Genomic DNA, 15,741 nt, shown 5'->3' on the forward strand with positions numbered 1-15,741 from the left:
CTGAGCCCTGTCCGGCTCCGCTCGGAGACCGGCGCGGGGGATGTCCGGTGCCGCCGGCGGGTCGCTCCGGGGGGAGGCGGTGCCGGGCGGGCCGCGGCGCCTCCCCCGGACAGGGGCAACCCGGGGCTCTCCCCCCGCCCCGCCGACGCCGCCCAGCCCGCATCCTCGGGCGTGCTGCAGCTCCGGGCGCTGCCTCCGAGAGTCCCTCCGAGGACGCGCAGCTCCCCCGCGCCGGGAAGGGCAGGCCGCCCCCCTGGGCCGGCATGGCTCGGGGGAGGCGCCGGCCGTGCCCCGGGCTGGGGGCAGCGCCCGGCCGCAGGGGCGGGCAGCGGGAGGAGGCGAGCTGTCCGAGCCGGCGCGGGGAGGGGTCACCTGCCCCGTCCGGAGCCGGCCGCCGGGATGCCGCCCGCCAGCGCTGCCCGCGCTAATTGGATGTTCCCTGGATGGAGGATTTCCTCCCCTCCCGGCTGCGCGAGTCATGAAGGCAGGCTCGGCTGCGCTTGAAAGTTTGCCAAGCAGCAGCTAGGTTTAATTTCTTTAAGGATCTGGGGAGAAGGGGGGGCGGGGGGGGGGGGGGAGCGGGGGCTGGAGGGGGACCGTTTCCAAGCATGGGAGACAAGCTGCCGGAGCCTCATGCCAGCTCTTCCCCTGCTGTGGCTGCCAGCTCAGAGGCGGAAGAAATCGAGGTGCTGGACTCCGAGGATGTCCTACCTATGGCCGCAGAGGATGTAAGTTTCCTTTACTCGGTGTCTTCCCCCCCTTTCCCCCGGGCCGGGTTAATCGGCTCAAGCTATTTATAGATGAAGTCCGGCATGGGGGGAGGAATGGGGCTGGTGACCCTCTGGGGCGAGGGAAAGCCGCCGTCCCCGCCGCCGTCCCCGCCGCCCTCCCGTCGCTCCGCGCGCCTCTGGTCGCCGTCTGTCTGCGGGCTCCGGCCGCCGCCGGGGCCGCAGCTCCCTTCTCCATCCCGCCCCAGCCCGGAAAGCCCCGGAGGCAGCGGCCCGGACAGGCTGCCGCTCCGCTCGGTGCCCGCGCCTGGAGCCGCGCCGCCGGGAGCTGCTGGCTCACAGCGGGCTGCGGCTGCCGGGCAGGGGTGGCTCGAGAGGCTGAGGGGGCTGACGCCTTGGCTTGGGGGGGATGCCCGGGGACGGGGCTTTTCCGGAGACCTAGCTCTCCGAAAGTGACAGGTGTGAAACGCTCCCGCCTTCGGGAGCTTGTTCCCTCTTCCTGCCCCTGAGCAGCAAACAGCCGAGGAAGTTTTTTCCCGGCCCGGCAGGGCTGATAGCTTCTGTCCACCCTCTCTGAGCTCTGACTGCGCCGGAGGGTGGGATAACTTGGCACCGGTCTCTGCCTCTGCTCATCCAGCCTCGAAGGACGGCAAGTGGTCCTCCGTGCCGGGCTGGGCAGCAAAGCCTGCGGAGCTGAGGCGGCAGTTCCGCATGTGCTGGTCCCGGAAGCAGGAGCTCGCTGTGCACCTGTCTGGGAGGCAGAGAATGCGAACAGATCCCGCATTCCCGGTGCATCCCAGGGATGCTCGCAGCTCTCCTTTCCCAGCAAACTCTGCTGGGATGAGGACTGTGCAAAGTGCTCGGTCTGCAGAGGTAAGCGCAGGCTCTGTTTGTGTCTGCGAAGGGATGAATCAGTGATGCTGAATGTCTTTCTGAAGTGGGCTCTGGCAAGGGTCTTGCTCAGCATGAAAGGGATGCTTGTGAACTGAGCCTTCAGCAACGGCACGTCCCCTTTCCCCTCCACTTCTATCACGCTGCTGGAGGAACCCTCCTGTTTAGGGACTGTGCCTGTTCCTCATCCCCCAGCCTATCCTTCCGAGTCACCTAGAATTTGCTGTTGGATTTTCCTCCCAGAGGGTAGCGGAGGAAATGCAGTTGCCTGGTAGGGCTGCATTCCCCAGGCTGTAATCCTGAGCACTGCACAGTCCAGAGAGAACGTGTGAAGCAGTTTGACCTCTGCTACAACGCTGCCAGGCAGTCCTAAGGGTAGCCTGCTGACCCAGGGCCACGTGTAGCTTCCACTCAGACAGGGTGGCTTTCCAGGAGCATTCACAGTCCAGGTTTCCAAATCCCTGTGCTTGCTTACTTCAGACCATGACCTTTTCTTCCCAGACAAATTTTGTGCTTGTCTGGATGGTCTACAAGAAAGATTTCCTGATGTGATACACGTGGGCCCCTTGGAGTTACTCCAGCCTCTACATGAGTGCAACCATTAGCAATTTAATCTTGCCGGGGACCCAGGAGACACTGAAGTGCTGAGTGCCTGGCAGAATTGGGCACCTGAGACAAGAGAGAGACCATGAGCTTTCCTTGGTGAAACCTAGATTCCCATCCTAGTTTTGCTACTGACTTGCTGCTTGACCTTGAGGTAAGACAGCTTGGGTCTGCTCCAGCTTGCAGTGTCTCACTGTTCCTTACGCCAGGATCTGCATTGTTATTTGACTCTGCCACCTTGCTTTCTGCAATCAACGAAATGGAGCTAAAGCCTGTGGTTGCACTGGTTATGGGAAGCTGCTGAGACCTGGCAATAGATGATGTGACAGAGTCTGAGTTATCATATATCATCTGCAAGTTGGAAGAGCAGGAAGCGGTGTAAGTGTCTTCCTCCTCCACGGCCAAGATTTCTTGCTGAAACAAGCAGGCTGCAGAGCATCATCTTTGAAAATTCAAACTGCTCTGCGCTAGAGTGTGCCCCCTGAGACCCAGCTGGGGCTGGTTTTCTGTGTTACTGCACTCAAGTGCTTGATGTAAGCTCCCTGTCTTGGCCAGCAGGAACTGACACAAGGTCAGTTCTTTATGTGTTACTAAACACAAAATATTACGTAGTGCAGGTTTGGCTGTCACAGCCTTGAGAGTGTGTAACAGCTAGGCTGTGATGTCAGCTCTCAGCGCAGCATTCCACAAAGCCAGGATTCAGGCAGTCCCAGAATGTTCCATTTAAAGTGCTGGGTTGATTTATGATGATAAATGGGAGTTTTTAAATGGATAGAGGTATGGTGAGGAGGGGAGCAGACAACTCATTAGATGGAATGTAGTGGCCTGATATCCCACTGACTCTCTGGTCAATTCTGCCTCAGATCTGCCTACCATGTGAGAGGAAGTGTTCTTCCAGCACTGAGTAAGAGTCACCAGAGCACTGCTTTGCACGTAGCGCAGTGAGATTGGCTTCTGCGGGTCTGATGTTTGTCACTGTACTCATTCTGCTTTTCTGGGAAGGTGAATGATGCAGGAACACAGTGTGCTGCACAGCACTTCAGGCAGGAGAGCTGAAAATGTGTAAGGTTTTCTCTGGGGACCCAAAGCTAGCAGTTACCCCACTGTTGCCACATGGAAGTTGCTCTCAGCTGGCTCCCAAATCCAGGAGAGACAAGAGTGAGCATTAACCAATTAATTAGGATTTTTTCCATTTCTTGGGACAGTGAGGCAGGGAGGTGACAATGTTGGTATTTCACAAAGCATAAGTCAGAGCCAGTTGCCAGCTTGTTTTTTCTGTTCCTGAATGACAAGTACTTCTAGAGTATTCACATGGTTGTCTCTGTTGAAGTGGAGCTTCTTCCTATACAGAGCTTTTAAGGCAGAACTGCTACAATGAAAGCTGTGGGGTAAATCCTTGTAATGGACTGTCAAGACCCTGTGCAAGAGAAATGATCTGTTTTTCGGATGTGGACATGTGAAGCTTAAAGAACTGATGGGTTATCAAAGACCTTGTAGCAAATCCCTGCTGGAGTTAGGCGCAGGCAGCAGGCGAGGCTCTGAGAGCCCCACAAAGCCGCCTGTGGGTCAGTGTTGAGCCACAGGACCTCAGAAAGCCATCTGAAAAAAAAAATTGCTAATTCCTCCCACCCCTCAATACCCACCAAGCTTCTTGATCCTGTGAGTAAAAAAGCCTTTTATTCTGTGTTTGCCTGCAAGTAGACAAAGTGGGAGAAAACAGAATTAACACATGAATGTTCTGAGTTCATCCTAATTTGGATTTGTAAATGAAAACTGTCCTCCCTGTGGTTGGTAGATTCCCCCTGCCTCCTCCCCCCGGAAGGGTAGGTGATTCTGGGATGAAGAAGGATGCTGGAAATGGCATTAAATCACTTGATTACTTCTCTGTAAGAAAATACTTCTACGGTTTACTGCATGTTAATGTTGCTGCTCTTAAAACTTCTTTTTCTTCTTTTTTCTCCCGTATGCATTGCCTCTCAGCACTGGAAAGCCCTATTTGATCAGGTATGTGAACAACTGATATGTTGTCTCTGTCTTGTGAGCAAAGAGTCTAACCTAAATTAACTGATTTCTCTTGTACTAGATTCTCCCTGCACTTAAAATGCAGCCTGGGAGTAATGTGCTCCCCGTTCCCAGGGTGCTGGTGTGGAAGTCGTAATTATCACTGCAGCTTTGGGCCTTTCTCTCAGTTTCCAGGAACAGAATTGGACCCGGCCTGGCCACCCCTCCTAGCGCAGGGTCTGAGCCAAGGTGCTGCAGCAGGTGCTCTCTGTGCTGCCAGTTGCACTGTCCTGGCTCTGTGGATTAAAGGATCTTCTGCTCTTTGAAGCAGGCAAACTAGGACCTGTGAAACCAGCACTGTGTTCTTTGAAATGGCTCCCCAGCTGCTAACCTGACTTCTGTGGGGCCACATCCTCCAGGGAGGACCTGCTGCTTTAAATATGCTTCCATATCAAAGGCCACAGTTGCATCAGGTAAATGCCTGGGTCAGATCCGTAGCTGGCTGCAATCTGGACAGCTCTGTGGTGCTTTTGAATTAGAGCTGCTGAGAATTTGGGTTGTGGATTTTAGTTTGTAAATCATGCTTTTAGCTGCTCTAACTGACATGTTTGCGTTGTGGCATTCCTTCCATCTGCCAGGTTGAAATGTGAAGCAGCAATAAACTGCAGGATTTTTCTAGGGTTGACTTGCTTTTAAACTGCAGCATTCTCTTGATGTCGTAAACTTTGTGCTGGGGGGTGTGTGTGTGTGTAAATGTCACCTTCTGTGAGGAAGCTTACTCTGATGCTGGCATTGTCCTGGCAATACTGAAGTTGGGATGGGATTTCCATCCCCACTCTATGAGGCGATGATCTTGCTTCTGTGTCTGGCTGAACTGCAAAGCCAAATGCTGTGGTATACTGTTTGCAAAAGGATGTTCTTGGTATCCCAGGGGTCCTGTTATCATTCAGCTAATAATGGGACTGCCTGTTCTGATGAGTGCTCATTTATACCCAGTTAGCCATGACCGACTGCTAATCCACGTGTCTGGGCTGCCATACACTTGTTGTACAGTCAAGCAAACGGGCAGTTGGGAATTAGATTACTGTAATTGTTGATCACACCTAAATTGTTTGTTGTATTTGAATTTTCTGGGTCTCATTGAGTATGCTGCCGCTGAATGGATGGATGCAAGATAAATTGCTTGTGGTCTGGGTTTAATGCTTGTTTCAGCCACTTTGAATTCTCCCCTGTCTCACATGTTGGCCTTAATTTGGAGTCTGATTCTACAAGCATCCTTTGAAGTCATTGAGTCCTTGTGGGATGGAGCTCTTGGCTGGTAGCTACCTCGGGCTCAAAGAGAGGAATCTGTAATTTCCCACTGGACTGGCTTGAATAGTAGATGGGGGCTTTTTTCTTTCTTTCTTTTTTTTATTCCCTTTCTCAGGGAGGGGAGAGTTTGACTGTTGGATTTACAGAACATTACCCCAGTGACAAGGGAATGGGCTTTAAAGACAGACCTTCAATAATTAGCTATGTTTCAATTAAGGCTGCAGCTGAATTTTAAGCCTCGTCTGTAAGGCTTTATTATCAAAGAGAATGCAACCTGTGACATAGTTGTAAGTCCTGAATAAATCAATAATGTCCTTGTTGCCTGTGGGCAAAGCCAAGGAGCAGGCGTCTTCCTTGAGCGTTATATCAGCAATGCAATTAGCCCTGCAGTAAATTGCAAGATGCTGTTTGTCATGAACGAGGTTGCTATTCCCAGCAGCTCTGTGCTGGTAGGAGAGGGGAGCGTTTTGTTTAGCTCTGATTGGCATCCACGTGAAGCACAAGGATGGTGTTGGGGAAAGCCTGTGTCTTGAAACTTGGAACAGCAGCAGCTCTCCCTGAGAGACACGACCTGGCCTTATGGGTGCTTGGAGTGGAAATGGATGGCCACAGATTCACGTGCCCTCTGTGTTTGTGCCTCACTGGCTGGGACTGAAGCTTGAGAACTGCCCTCTCAGCAGAGACATGTGGGCCTCTGCGTTCACCATCCCAGAAGAGCAACAGAGCAAGAGAAGGCTCAGGAGAAAGTGTTAGAGCAGTTGGGAATTCACCGGCTGGGATTCTGCAAGCCGCTTGTTTCTGGGGTGATAGAGTATGACAGCAAGCAGTATGAGGGAGGGGGCAGTATTTCCCCCCTTGTCTTTTGCAGGAGAGAGAAGTTAGTATTTTTTTTTCTGTATGGAGATTTTTTAAAAAGTATATATATAAAAAAACTACCAACCCTTTTATTTAAGTTTGGCATGTTTCTATTTAGGCATATAAATTAAAGGATTTGGTGAGGGTTTTTTATGCCCCCTCTCCTATCTTAAATTAAAAATTCAAAACTTCTTGATGAAAATTACTGCTCAGCCATAAAGCAGTGCTGCTTGATTGTTTATCTGGGGGGAGAGGAGTGACTGACAATGTTTCCTGGAGGAATTTTTTGTTGTGATCCAGCTCTAATCTGTCACCTTAGGAACTGTCAGTGACTCAAGCCAGAATCTCCAGCGTCTTGCAGTTTGCATCTTCCTCAAAAGTGAAAGAACTTAAGTACAGTGAAAAGGCAGGTCCAGAACTGTTTCCGAGGCTTTGAGGGTCAAAGCCGCCCCTCCCAGGGCAAAGTCCTGACTACACTGAAGCGAGTACCAGGATTCCTCATGCATTTGGTGGGGTCAGCCCCTCACCCAAGAGTCGGGGAGCAGTCAGCCCTGCAGCTTTTCATGGCTGCAGCTCGGCGGTTGCAGTGCAGCTGCTGCATCATGCTGTGCTTATGAGATGCGTTTTTTATTATGAGGCCATGGCCCTCGGGCAGCTCTAACTCACTTTTATATGGGAACTTTTATAGGGATTCATACATTTATTTATTGTGCTCATAAACACCCTCCACCCCCACACACACATTAGCTCCGCATCTGCTGCCTTCTGCAAAGCCTGCACTGTCACTGAGCACTCTGCACTGTCTCTGTATGGAATCTAAGCTCTGAGCAGAGCGAGGCATTGCCTCTCACCATCCCTCCACGACCACCTGGGGTTCCTTTACTCTTTGTGGCCAAACCACCGTTTTTTTTGGTGAATCTTCTGCTAAACTTAAAAACAAGACAATCTCAGGAGCAGGTCCTGATGGCTTCACATGCCTCAGTGCTAGTAAGATCCCTTGTTAATTACCTTGCATGCAGACATGAGAACATCTCACTGTCCTTGTTGAAGCCAAGTTATCTGATGGCTAGAGAGTGAATCTGCAGATGAATCTCCTGAGAGGCTGTTCCTGCTTTGCTGTGTCCTTTCTAGTGTCTTGGGTGCCCTTCCTTGCCTCCATGTCCCCAGTGCCCCTGCTTTAGAGACGGCTGCAGCTAATCGGTATTATCCAGCCTTTGGCTGTGCTGGGTGAAAAGCACTATCCAGGAGAACAATGTTCGTTACTAGAACAGACCTGCTTTCGGAAGGTGGCTTTTAGCCCTATTAGATACTGAAAGCCTATATAGTCTTCTCTCTTTTTCCCATCCCCATGGCTGCTGAAATTTCAAGGGTGAATTAACATTATCAGCCCTCATCTTTTGAGTTCTCACTTCTTCTCACCCTTACCCTTGTTTGTAGTCATGACAACATGCTTGTTTTAAATAGACACACGCAAAACTCTCTTAAAAGACCCTCCTCAATGGCTCAGCACCTTGATCCTATTGCTTGTCAATCCAGGCTGTGTTTTTGTTGCAGCTGCTTCAGAAATCCTGGATTCCTTCCTGAGACTTGTACGTGGGTGTGATGGCAACAGATGAACAGAGTTTATGGGGAATGCAGAGAGATGCCAAGTTACCCAGCCTGTGTAGGCAGCTAATGGAAAACTTCAGCTTAGAAATAAGACTGTAGAGATACCCTGGACTAGACGTGCACTTGCCAGGAAGAGTTCAGTTGCTGACATTACCAGCAGTGGGTGCAGCTGAACCTGCTCGGCCATGGTCTCATAAAACATTAAAATAGGTTTGAAAATATGCTGACTTGGCAGTCTTCTTAAATCCTTAAATAAGGACTAGTTTCTGCACAACTGCAATTGCAAAGCAATCCATAAAATGAGGGCAGCAATGACCATGGTTGGTGGTAACCAAGAAAGTAAATTATTTTGAGCCATTGAAGCTGTGTTCCTTTTCTCTGGACAGCCTTTAATGCAAGCAGGATGCACTATTTCCCACACTGTAAGAGAAATTCCAGCTTGCTTACTGGGGCACTGCCGAGCTGATGAGAAGTTTCCCTGGCTGTTGTTGCTGGTTGACCCCTGGCAGCTGTGGCTGGGAGGCCTGGCCAGGCAGGGCTCTCAGAGCTCTGGGCAGTGGTTTGTGCCTGGAAATTTTACTGTCTTCTCTGACAAATTGCTCATGCCTTACTGCTGGTTTGTGTGGGTCCCTGAGAGCAGGAGGAGCCGGAACTGAACAAGAGGAATAGAAGGCAATGGCAGTGAGAGCAGCTGTATAGGCAGGGGGGCTAAGCACGGGGTTGTGTGTGACCTTTATGTCCTTGTCTGAATTTTGAACTATCACTGCCTTTTTAGATTAGTGTTTGTCAGGATGTTTGTCTGTGTTTAAGTGGAGTGGTGCTGCAAAGAGGACGTGATAGGAACTGGAATTAGGAAATAGTCACAGACTTGTTACTTCAACTCCTAACATGAACTCGAGAATGAGAGGTGCTGGTGGGAAGACTGTCTGTGGTGATAACAGATTAACATCCTGGCCCTAAAACCAGGGTCTGACTTGTCTGCTGTATTAGACGCTTCTATGAGTGTGACAAGAAATTTGCCCCCTTCTCCCCCTCTACCGAGCTGTGCATTGCGAAGGGGAAAGACGCTTTAAAAGCTACAAGGGTCTCTTGGCAATACACAGAGGGGGTTCTGCATCTGCCTCATGCCTTGAAGTCTAATCTCATTTACAGTTGTCATTGGGGGCTTCTGGAGGAGATGAAAGGCAGAGGACAAGGAGGGAGAATAGATTCGTCTGGAGCAGCGGGCACTGGAGTGCACCTGCCCCACTACCTTGAGGAGGGGCGGCAGTAGCAGCTGGGCATGTGTCATCTGCTGCTCTTTGAGGCACCCAGCCATGGAGCACACGATTAATGACTCAAGGGGCTGGGCTTTTGTGAACGATAAAGCCCTGGGATTTAGACAGGGCTCTCAGGCTTCTTTTTTTTTTTTCCTGAGCAACGCCATCACTTTACATTTCTCAAGTGGTGTTTTGGTCGTAGGGAGATGCTGTCTGTGGCCACAATGCTTTCCTTTCTCCTCCCTCCCCAAACTGGGCTGACCTTTGTCATGCAGCATTAACCCTTTGACTCCTGCACTTCGGGTTATAGGGTTGGGAAAAGAGAGAGAGTCCCTTCAAATTCATTGCCCTGTATCCACAGGGCTTGAAGGGAAGAATGGGCTGTTAAGAGAGGATCCATTTTTGCTGAAGGAGGTTGGTTTGCTGCTGCTGTCTGGATTATCAACCCCATGCTGCCTTCTGCTAGAGGCTCTTTTGAATACAGCAGCCCCCAGGAAAGAGGGGAGGGGAATTTATGTTTCAAGGAGGGAAACAGAGGCATTGAGCAGCAAAGAGATGTCTGAGAGGCTATTCCCTCCGCAGGGTAATGACTTGTCTTTTACCATGCCTGGATTAGCCTGTGTCCATCCCCAGTGTTGTTGCAGGGGATGGCAATCTCCCAGCACTTCAAGGCTTACAGCCAGATTTGGCTTTTAGCCACAAAACCCTGGAGTGAAGGCTCAGAATGAAACAGCTACCTGGAGGTCACTAATGATGTTCCTGCCTCTTGCAGGACAAACAGCAAATATTCCCCAAGTTCCTCCATAATCTTCTATACCTTTGTACAGGGAACACCAGCTAGCCCTTAGGCTGGGTGCTGGTTTCTGGGATTGCATGCATTTACAGCTTCCCTGCAGTGTGAAAGGTTTTTGTGATCAGCTGCCCCATTTCCCTGTCCCTGATTATTCGGAGACCCCTCTCGAATCCCGTCAGCCTGTACACAGACTGTTAGCTTTGCCTAGTGCAAAAAGGTTGGGATCAGAACCCATCAGTATGAACCAGACATCAGCAGTGTAGCAAACACAGCACTATTGAGCTTGTGCTGGTAGAAGTAGGCACCTCCCAAATGTTTCAGGGAGTCATAACACACACACACCCCCCCCAAAAAGCACGTGGAGGCTGAGTCAGTTTTACACAGCTCGTGAGTTACTGGCAGCTTGATGTCTAGATTTGTAAATGCCTCAGGAGGCTTCCTACTCATTACACATTTGTGTACCTTCAAGTCTGAGCTGCTTGGAAACCTGCGGGCAGAGCACAGCGTCCGAGAGGGCCGGCAGGCTGCTCTCAGAGCCTTGTATCTGCACTGCCTCCTGATCCCAGCTGCAGGGACAGGCTTCAGCAGTGCACGCTCTGCCATTCCAGCTGAATGTGTGCGATAGTTTTTAGGGGCACAGATACTTGCTAATGCATTATTCTCAAATCCTGTCTTGCACACAGAAAATCACTGAAGAAAGGGGAGGAAAAGCTGTAAACAGAGTAGACTGATGCTGTTCCACAGATCAGCTGCAGCTCTGTTCCTATGTGCTTTGTTATGACAGGGAGGAGATCAGCTTGCCTCCAGAGGGACAAACCACCTGCTTAGTGAGGGGACAACAGTTCAGGGGTGCTTTTTACACTGCCATCACTTGTGCCCATAACATACACAGGGCTTTTAAAGTTCCTCTCTCCCAGACCTGGACAGTAAGTGGGTTCTGTGATAGGAAGTGTAACATTCCCTCCGGTGTTTGCAGTCAAGTGGGAACGCACCGGGGCACGTTTGCAAATGAAATGCAGCAGTGGGCGTGTGTGAGTTTGACAGCAGCCAAGGAAGCTGTGATCTCCCTCTGCCTCCGCACTCGGCGTTACACAATGTGTTGGTCTGAAACCAGCTTGGTACCAACACGCCAGGAGACAAAGTTTATGGGGTTCGGATGATGGGCTGTTGTCCTGTGCCGTGGTACATAGAGGCTGATGGGGAAGCTGGTCTCTGAATGCTCTGGGTTTCTATGGGATTCAAAGCTTGCCGTGTTTGTCTGCTCAAGCTATAGCACTTGGGACAGTCACTTCCTTCCCTCTCTTCCTCCAGTCTCCTGAGTGTTCATATCCCCCCCCTCCAGTTCAGCTACTGTTGGGGACACGGTGTGTATTTGTATCAAATACACGGAGATGATAGGTATTGATGAAATGTGCAGTGACAGTCCTGGCTCTCTGTGATCACACCCAGGCTCACCTGGACCTTGAATTCCTTCAACTCTAAAGCTAAAGCCCGAGCACTAGCAAGACACAGATGTATGTATTCTTAGTGTATGTTCCTGTTGCTTAGGAACAGCTGTCTGCTGTGACCCTGTGCTGCTATTGAGAAGAGTAACAATGTATGAAACTGATTGTAAACAAGCAAGATCAATCTTACCCCTAGGAACCATTCTTCTTCCTGGTCTTTGAAACCTGCCGTAGCCTGTAAGTAGTGTGGGGTTCCCTGAGTTACATGGGAAAAAATAAACAAGGCTGCAGGAGACAAAGTTGTTTGTGACTATCATCACACCTCTGGTCCCACACACTCCTTCAGGGCAAGTGTTCTCCCAGGAAGCATCTCTGCCTCTCTGATCCTTCATGATTAGGTACCAGTGATGATGGAAACCTTGCTCTGTGTAGCATAGTTGTTTGTGATGAATGATTGCGGTGCAGGTGCCTGTTGATGACAGCCAGCGAGATGCAGCCATGCTTTTACCTCTTGACAGGGAAAGGATCAATAGCATGAAAGGTGAAAAATGGAAAGTTTCACAAAAACTGCTGGAGGACTTACTCCTGCGTGCTCTGACTTGGTCTAGCAAAGCACTTGAAAACAAGTGTGGCAGCTGTCCTGGACCCATTATATGTCTAACATCAGCGGTATGTTTTGCTGGGGCTGGGACGAGAATGGCTTGCACCCCAAGGGGTTTGAAGAGCAAAGCAGGTTTTAGTTCTGCCCCTTGGCTGTGAAACAGAGCCAGGCTGGCTTTCTGCCACTCCTTTCACATTTCCTTACCCTCATGATGGCAAATAATGGGAAGTGGGTCTGGAGTGTCTTTCCTCGCTGCAGGCAGTGGCCTCCATGGAAAGGTGTTGCTTTTTAGTTTTGCTGTTTGCACTGGGGAGAAGAATGAAAGTGTTTATTGTCGTTCCATCTTCTGTGAACTGCTGCCTCTTCCCACAGCTACTCCCTCTCAATCACCAATAGAGGAGTTGCCTTTGCACACAGTCTTGTTATGATTGGGTTTATGTCTCTGGGTTGTTCTCCTCCCTGTCAGCGGGGAAGGCACAAACATTTTTCCTTCATGTGTCTTCTGTTTTGGAGAAACATTTATTGTGCATCACTTGGTGCATCTAGGGAGCCCCTTTTGGGGAGACTGCTGTGAAGAACGCGGGACGTAGTCCTTTGGCTACTGTTGTTGGTGTGAGCTGTGCCTGGAGACAAGAGCTGGAGGAATAACTGCCTTCCACCCTAAATGCTGTGTCTGAAGCATCTTTATAGCACTCCCTCGCTGCTTCATCATGCCTTGACTTGCCCTGGGAGCCATTTGGGGATGTCTCTGTGCATGTGTGCAGGATTGCTCTTGTGCCTTCAGCGTGTGAAACATCCTGGTCTTGTCTCTTCTAGAGCTCCATACACTAGAGTGTATGTTGGCTTTTTTTTGAGGGTTCCTCAGTGTTTGGCATCCCCACCAGAGCTCTTTGCTCTTGCGATGTTTTTCAGCCAGTCTGTATCCCAGAGGCTCTAGTGTGCTGGCTTGTTTGTGTGCTCTTCACCTGATGGGAACCTCCTGCCTGCATTCATTGCCTTGGGCAGCATTTGGAGAGGCCAAAGCCACCTCTTTCGATGAATGAGGGCAATGGCCAGTTTATCTACTGGTCAGGTATGACAGGAAACAGCTTTTTTGGTGGAGAGAGCAGCAGCATAGCATCATAGTTATATGAGAGCTGAAGCTGGCTGGGGTATAAATGCTCAAGTCCCCTTCAACAAGAAAGATGCATAGGGTGGCTTCTCCCAGGGTGGTGATAGCCAAAATATCTCACAAAGAACTGTCATATGTGCCTGAAACAGCATCTTCCATCCTTATTCCCTCTGTGGCCAATGAGCTGAGAGCTGCCATTGCTGCACAGATTAATGGAAAGTTTTAGGGTTGGTACTGGTGGCCAAGATGAGCTGAGGCAGAGAGTCATTTGCCAGCTGCTGAGTTATGGCCCTAAGAAACAGTCTGGAAAAGCACAGTGAGATTTTTCTGGACCGTATGCAGTTCCAGCTGATTGGAAGCTCCGGGCTGTTATTTGACCACGTGGAGTAATAAAACTGTAAAAACTAATTATCTTTTGGGCCTACTGCAAAACAAACTAGCTCATGCAAAAAAAATTACTCCACACTTGCAAGCAACAATGACTTTATGGGCTTATAAGCCTGTGTTTAATGACCAAGCATGCAGGACGATGACCAAGCATGCAGTACAATGCATGAAGTACGTTTCTTTTGCTGACTTCTAAGGCTGAGCAGAATATAACAAACTCCACTGATCACTGAGCATTTGAGTAGCAGCTTGGGATAATGTTGTCTTTCATCCTCATTAATTATGTAGCTGGTGTGTGGGCAGGGGTTTGACACAGAGCTGCATCGGATGGTTTCTTGTACTCTAAGCCCGCCTGAACTGCGCACACCTGACCTGATCCGAAGCACTTCATTTGAGGAAAGATGCTCTCCAGTGTGAGCACTGTAGTCTTTCTGAGGTCATTCCTGGCTCACTGTTCCCTGTGAAGTGTAGCTGAATGAATTCTTTCCCAGTGGGGACTCCAGGGTGGTTTTTCTGCTGCTGGCACGCAAAGAGATTCAACCCTGCTCAGGACCTGGCTCCTATGATGAGGATGCTCTGTGTGTGCTAGTTGTGATGGTGACGTCAGTATGCAGATGTCTCCAAGTGCCCTGGTATTGTGTTCCTTGCCAGTGACAAGGCACTTACCAACATCGTACAGATGATCCAGACTGTCATTCTACACCAATTTGGAGGGAGGGAATGACTGGCTCTTCTTTCCATTTAATCAGATGACTAAGGGAAGCTCCTTCTGTCCCACCACTCCTGCGATACTCAGTAGCCCTTGATACTGGATGTTTAACTGCCTGTATTGTTAGTGTCAAAGCTGTGCCTGCTGATTCCTGCTCTCCATTGCTACAGTCTATCAATTTAGCTGGTGGCAGAGCTTTGCTTAGAGCCTTTGCTCACTGGGGTACAGGATGCAGCTTTGCTGTGCTTTTCTGCTCGTTAACTCATGGGCCCAAAGACCAGAGGTGCTCTGGAGGAAGCCATGCAGTTGTTCGCTATGTTTAAGCTGCACAGGCGTGAGCTGTGGGTCCTCAGGAAGCTGCAGGGAGTGCATGGCTTGTCCTCTCCCCACACTGAGAAGGCGGGAAGGAAGGTTGAGTACCAGACCCTTTTGCTGCTCCACTACATGGCCATGGAATGAGGGAGACTTATTCAGGAACTCCCTGCTGTGAGGGAAGTTGTGTGCTGGCCAGGTCTGTGCCCATACACAGGTTATGCAGATAGACTGTCTCTTGTCTTGGTCAGATACTTGTCATGATTTCTGAGACAGGAGCAGGTACTTGGAATTTTAAAAGGAACCATCTTAAAGGCAGGAAACCTGTGGCATGATGAAATTTTTGAAATACTGTATTTATTTATTTTAAAGTTTTTCCCACTACTTTTTCTGGTGGATGTACTGGAATTGTAATGGTACTCAGTACCAGAGTACCAGCTGGCATGGGTCTGTCCTGAGCTTTGGTTTTCTCTGCTAGGCAGAGTATTATTGCAGAACTATTATTTGACCTAAAATAAGTGTGTGCATACTCACTGCTATAGAATTCTACTTTTTCACGCATCAGATCAAGTCCCTGAGGATTTTCACCTCCCTCCCAGATCTGGCAGACAGTGAAAAAGGGAGCTATTTTTAGTCTGAAATGTTCTGTGTTTCAAGTCCAGAGTATAAAAATTTTTTTTTTTCTCCTGACAAGTTTCATGGCTGATTGCTGTAAAACTCCTTGTCTTTAAAGAAAGAATAAAACTTCCTACAGGAAGGGCAGAAGTTCTGGTTTTGGGGGCCATGGATCTAAGTTCCTTTAAGAAACTCAAACACAGTGACAGTCGTTGTCCTTGAATTAAAGAATGTACCAAGAAGGAGGAACAATCTAACAGAGGAGTCTTAGCAAAATCCAGTGTAGTAGAGTGCTCATCTGGTCACTTCTGTGAGGCTCTGACTGCTCCAGCCTGGTCCCCACAGAGTCACAAGTCCCCACCAGCAAACGTGGGCCTCTCTCTCCAGGTCCTGCCAGGAGCTTGCTCCAACATGAGTCTCAGTGTCTTCCATAGGTCTCCACCCACTCCAGTGTGGGTCCTCTCCATGGGCTGCAGGTGGGGTCTCTGCTCCCCATCATCTTTCATGGGCTA

General features: G+C 49.9%; 1 protein-coding gene across 1 annotated transcript in view; it reads left to right on the forward strand.

Annotated features, from left to right (window-relative positions):
• Nucleotides 1-608: 608 nt before the first annotated feature.
• The window catches only part of RHBDL3 (rhomboid like 3), a gene marked incomplete at both ends in the record, with an annotated part of 56,157 nt that continues 41,024 nt past the window's right edge, over nt 609-15,741 (forward strand). Inside the window, 2 exons of the mRNA XM_084273518.1 lie at nt 609-728; nt 4,203-4,226. Of these exons, the coding sequence (XP_084129644.1) occupies nt 609-728; nt 4,203-4,226 (144 nt within the window). The remainder of the gene's footprint in view (nt 729-4,202; nt 4,227-15,741) is intronic.

This window comes from Gallinula chloropus (assembly GCF_964237585.1).
Source record: "Gallinula chloropus genome assembly, chromosome: 20".
Classification (NCBI taxonomy): Eukaryota; Metazoa; Chordata; class Aves; order Gruiformes; family Rallidae; genus Gallinula; species Gallinula chloropus.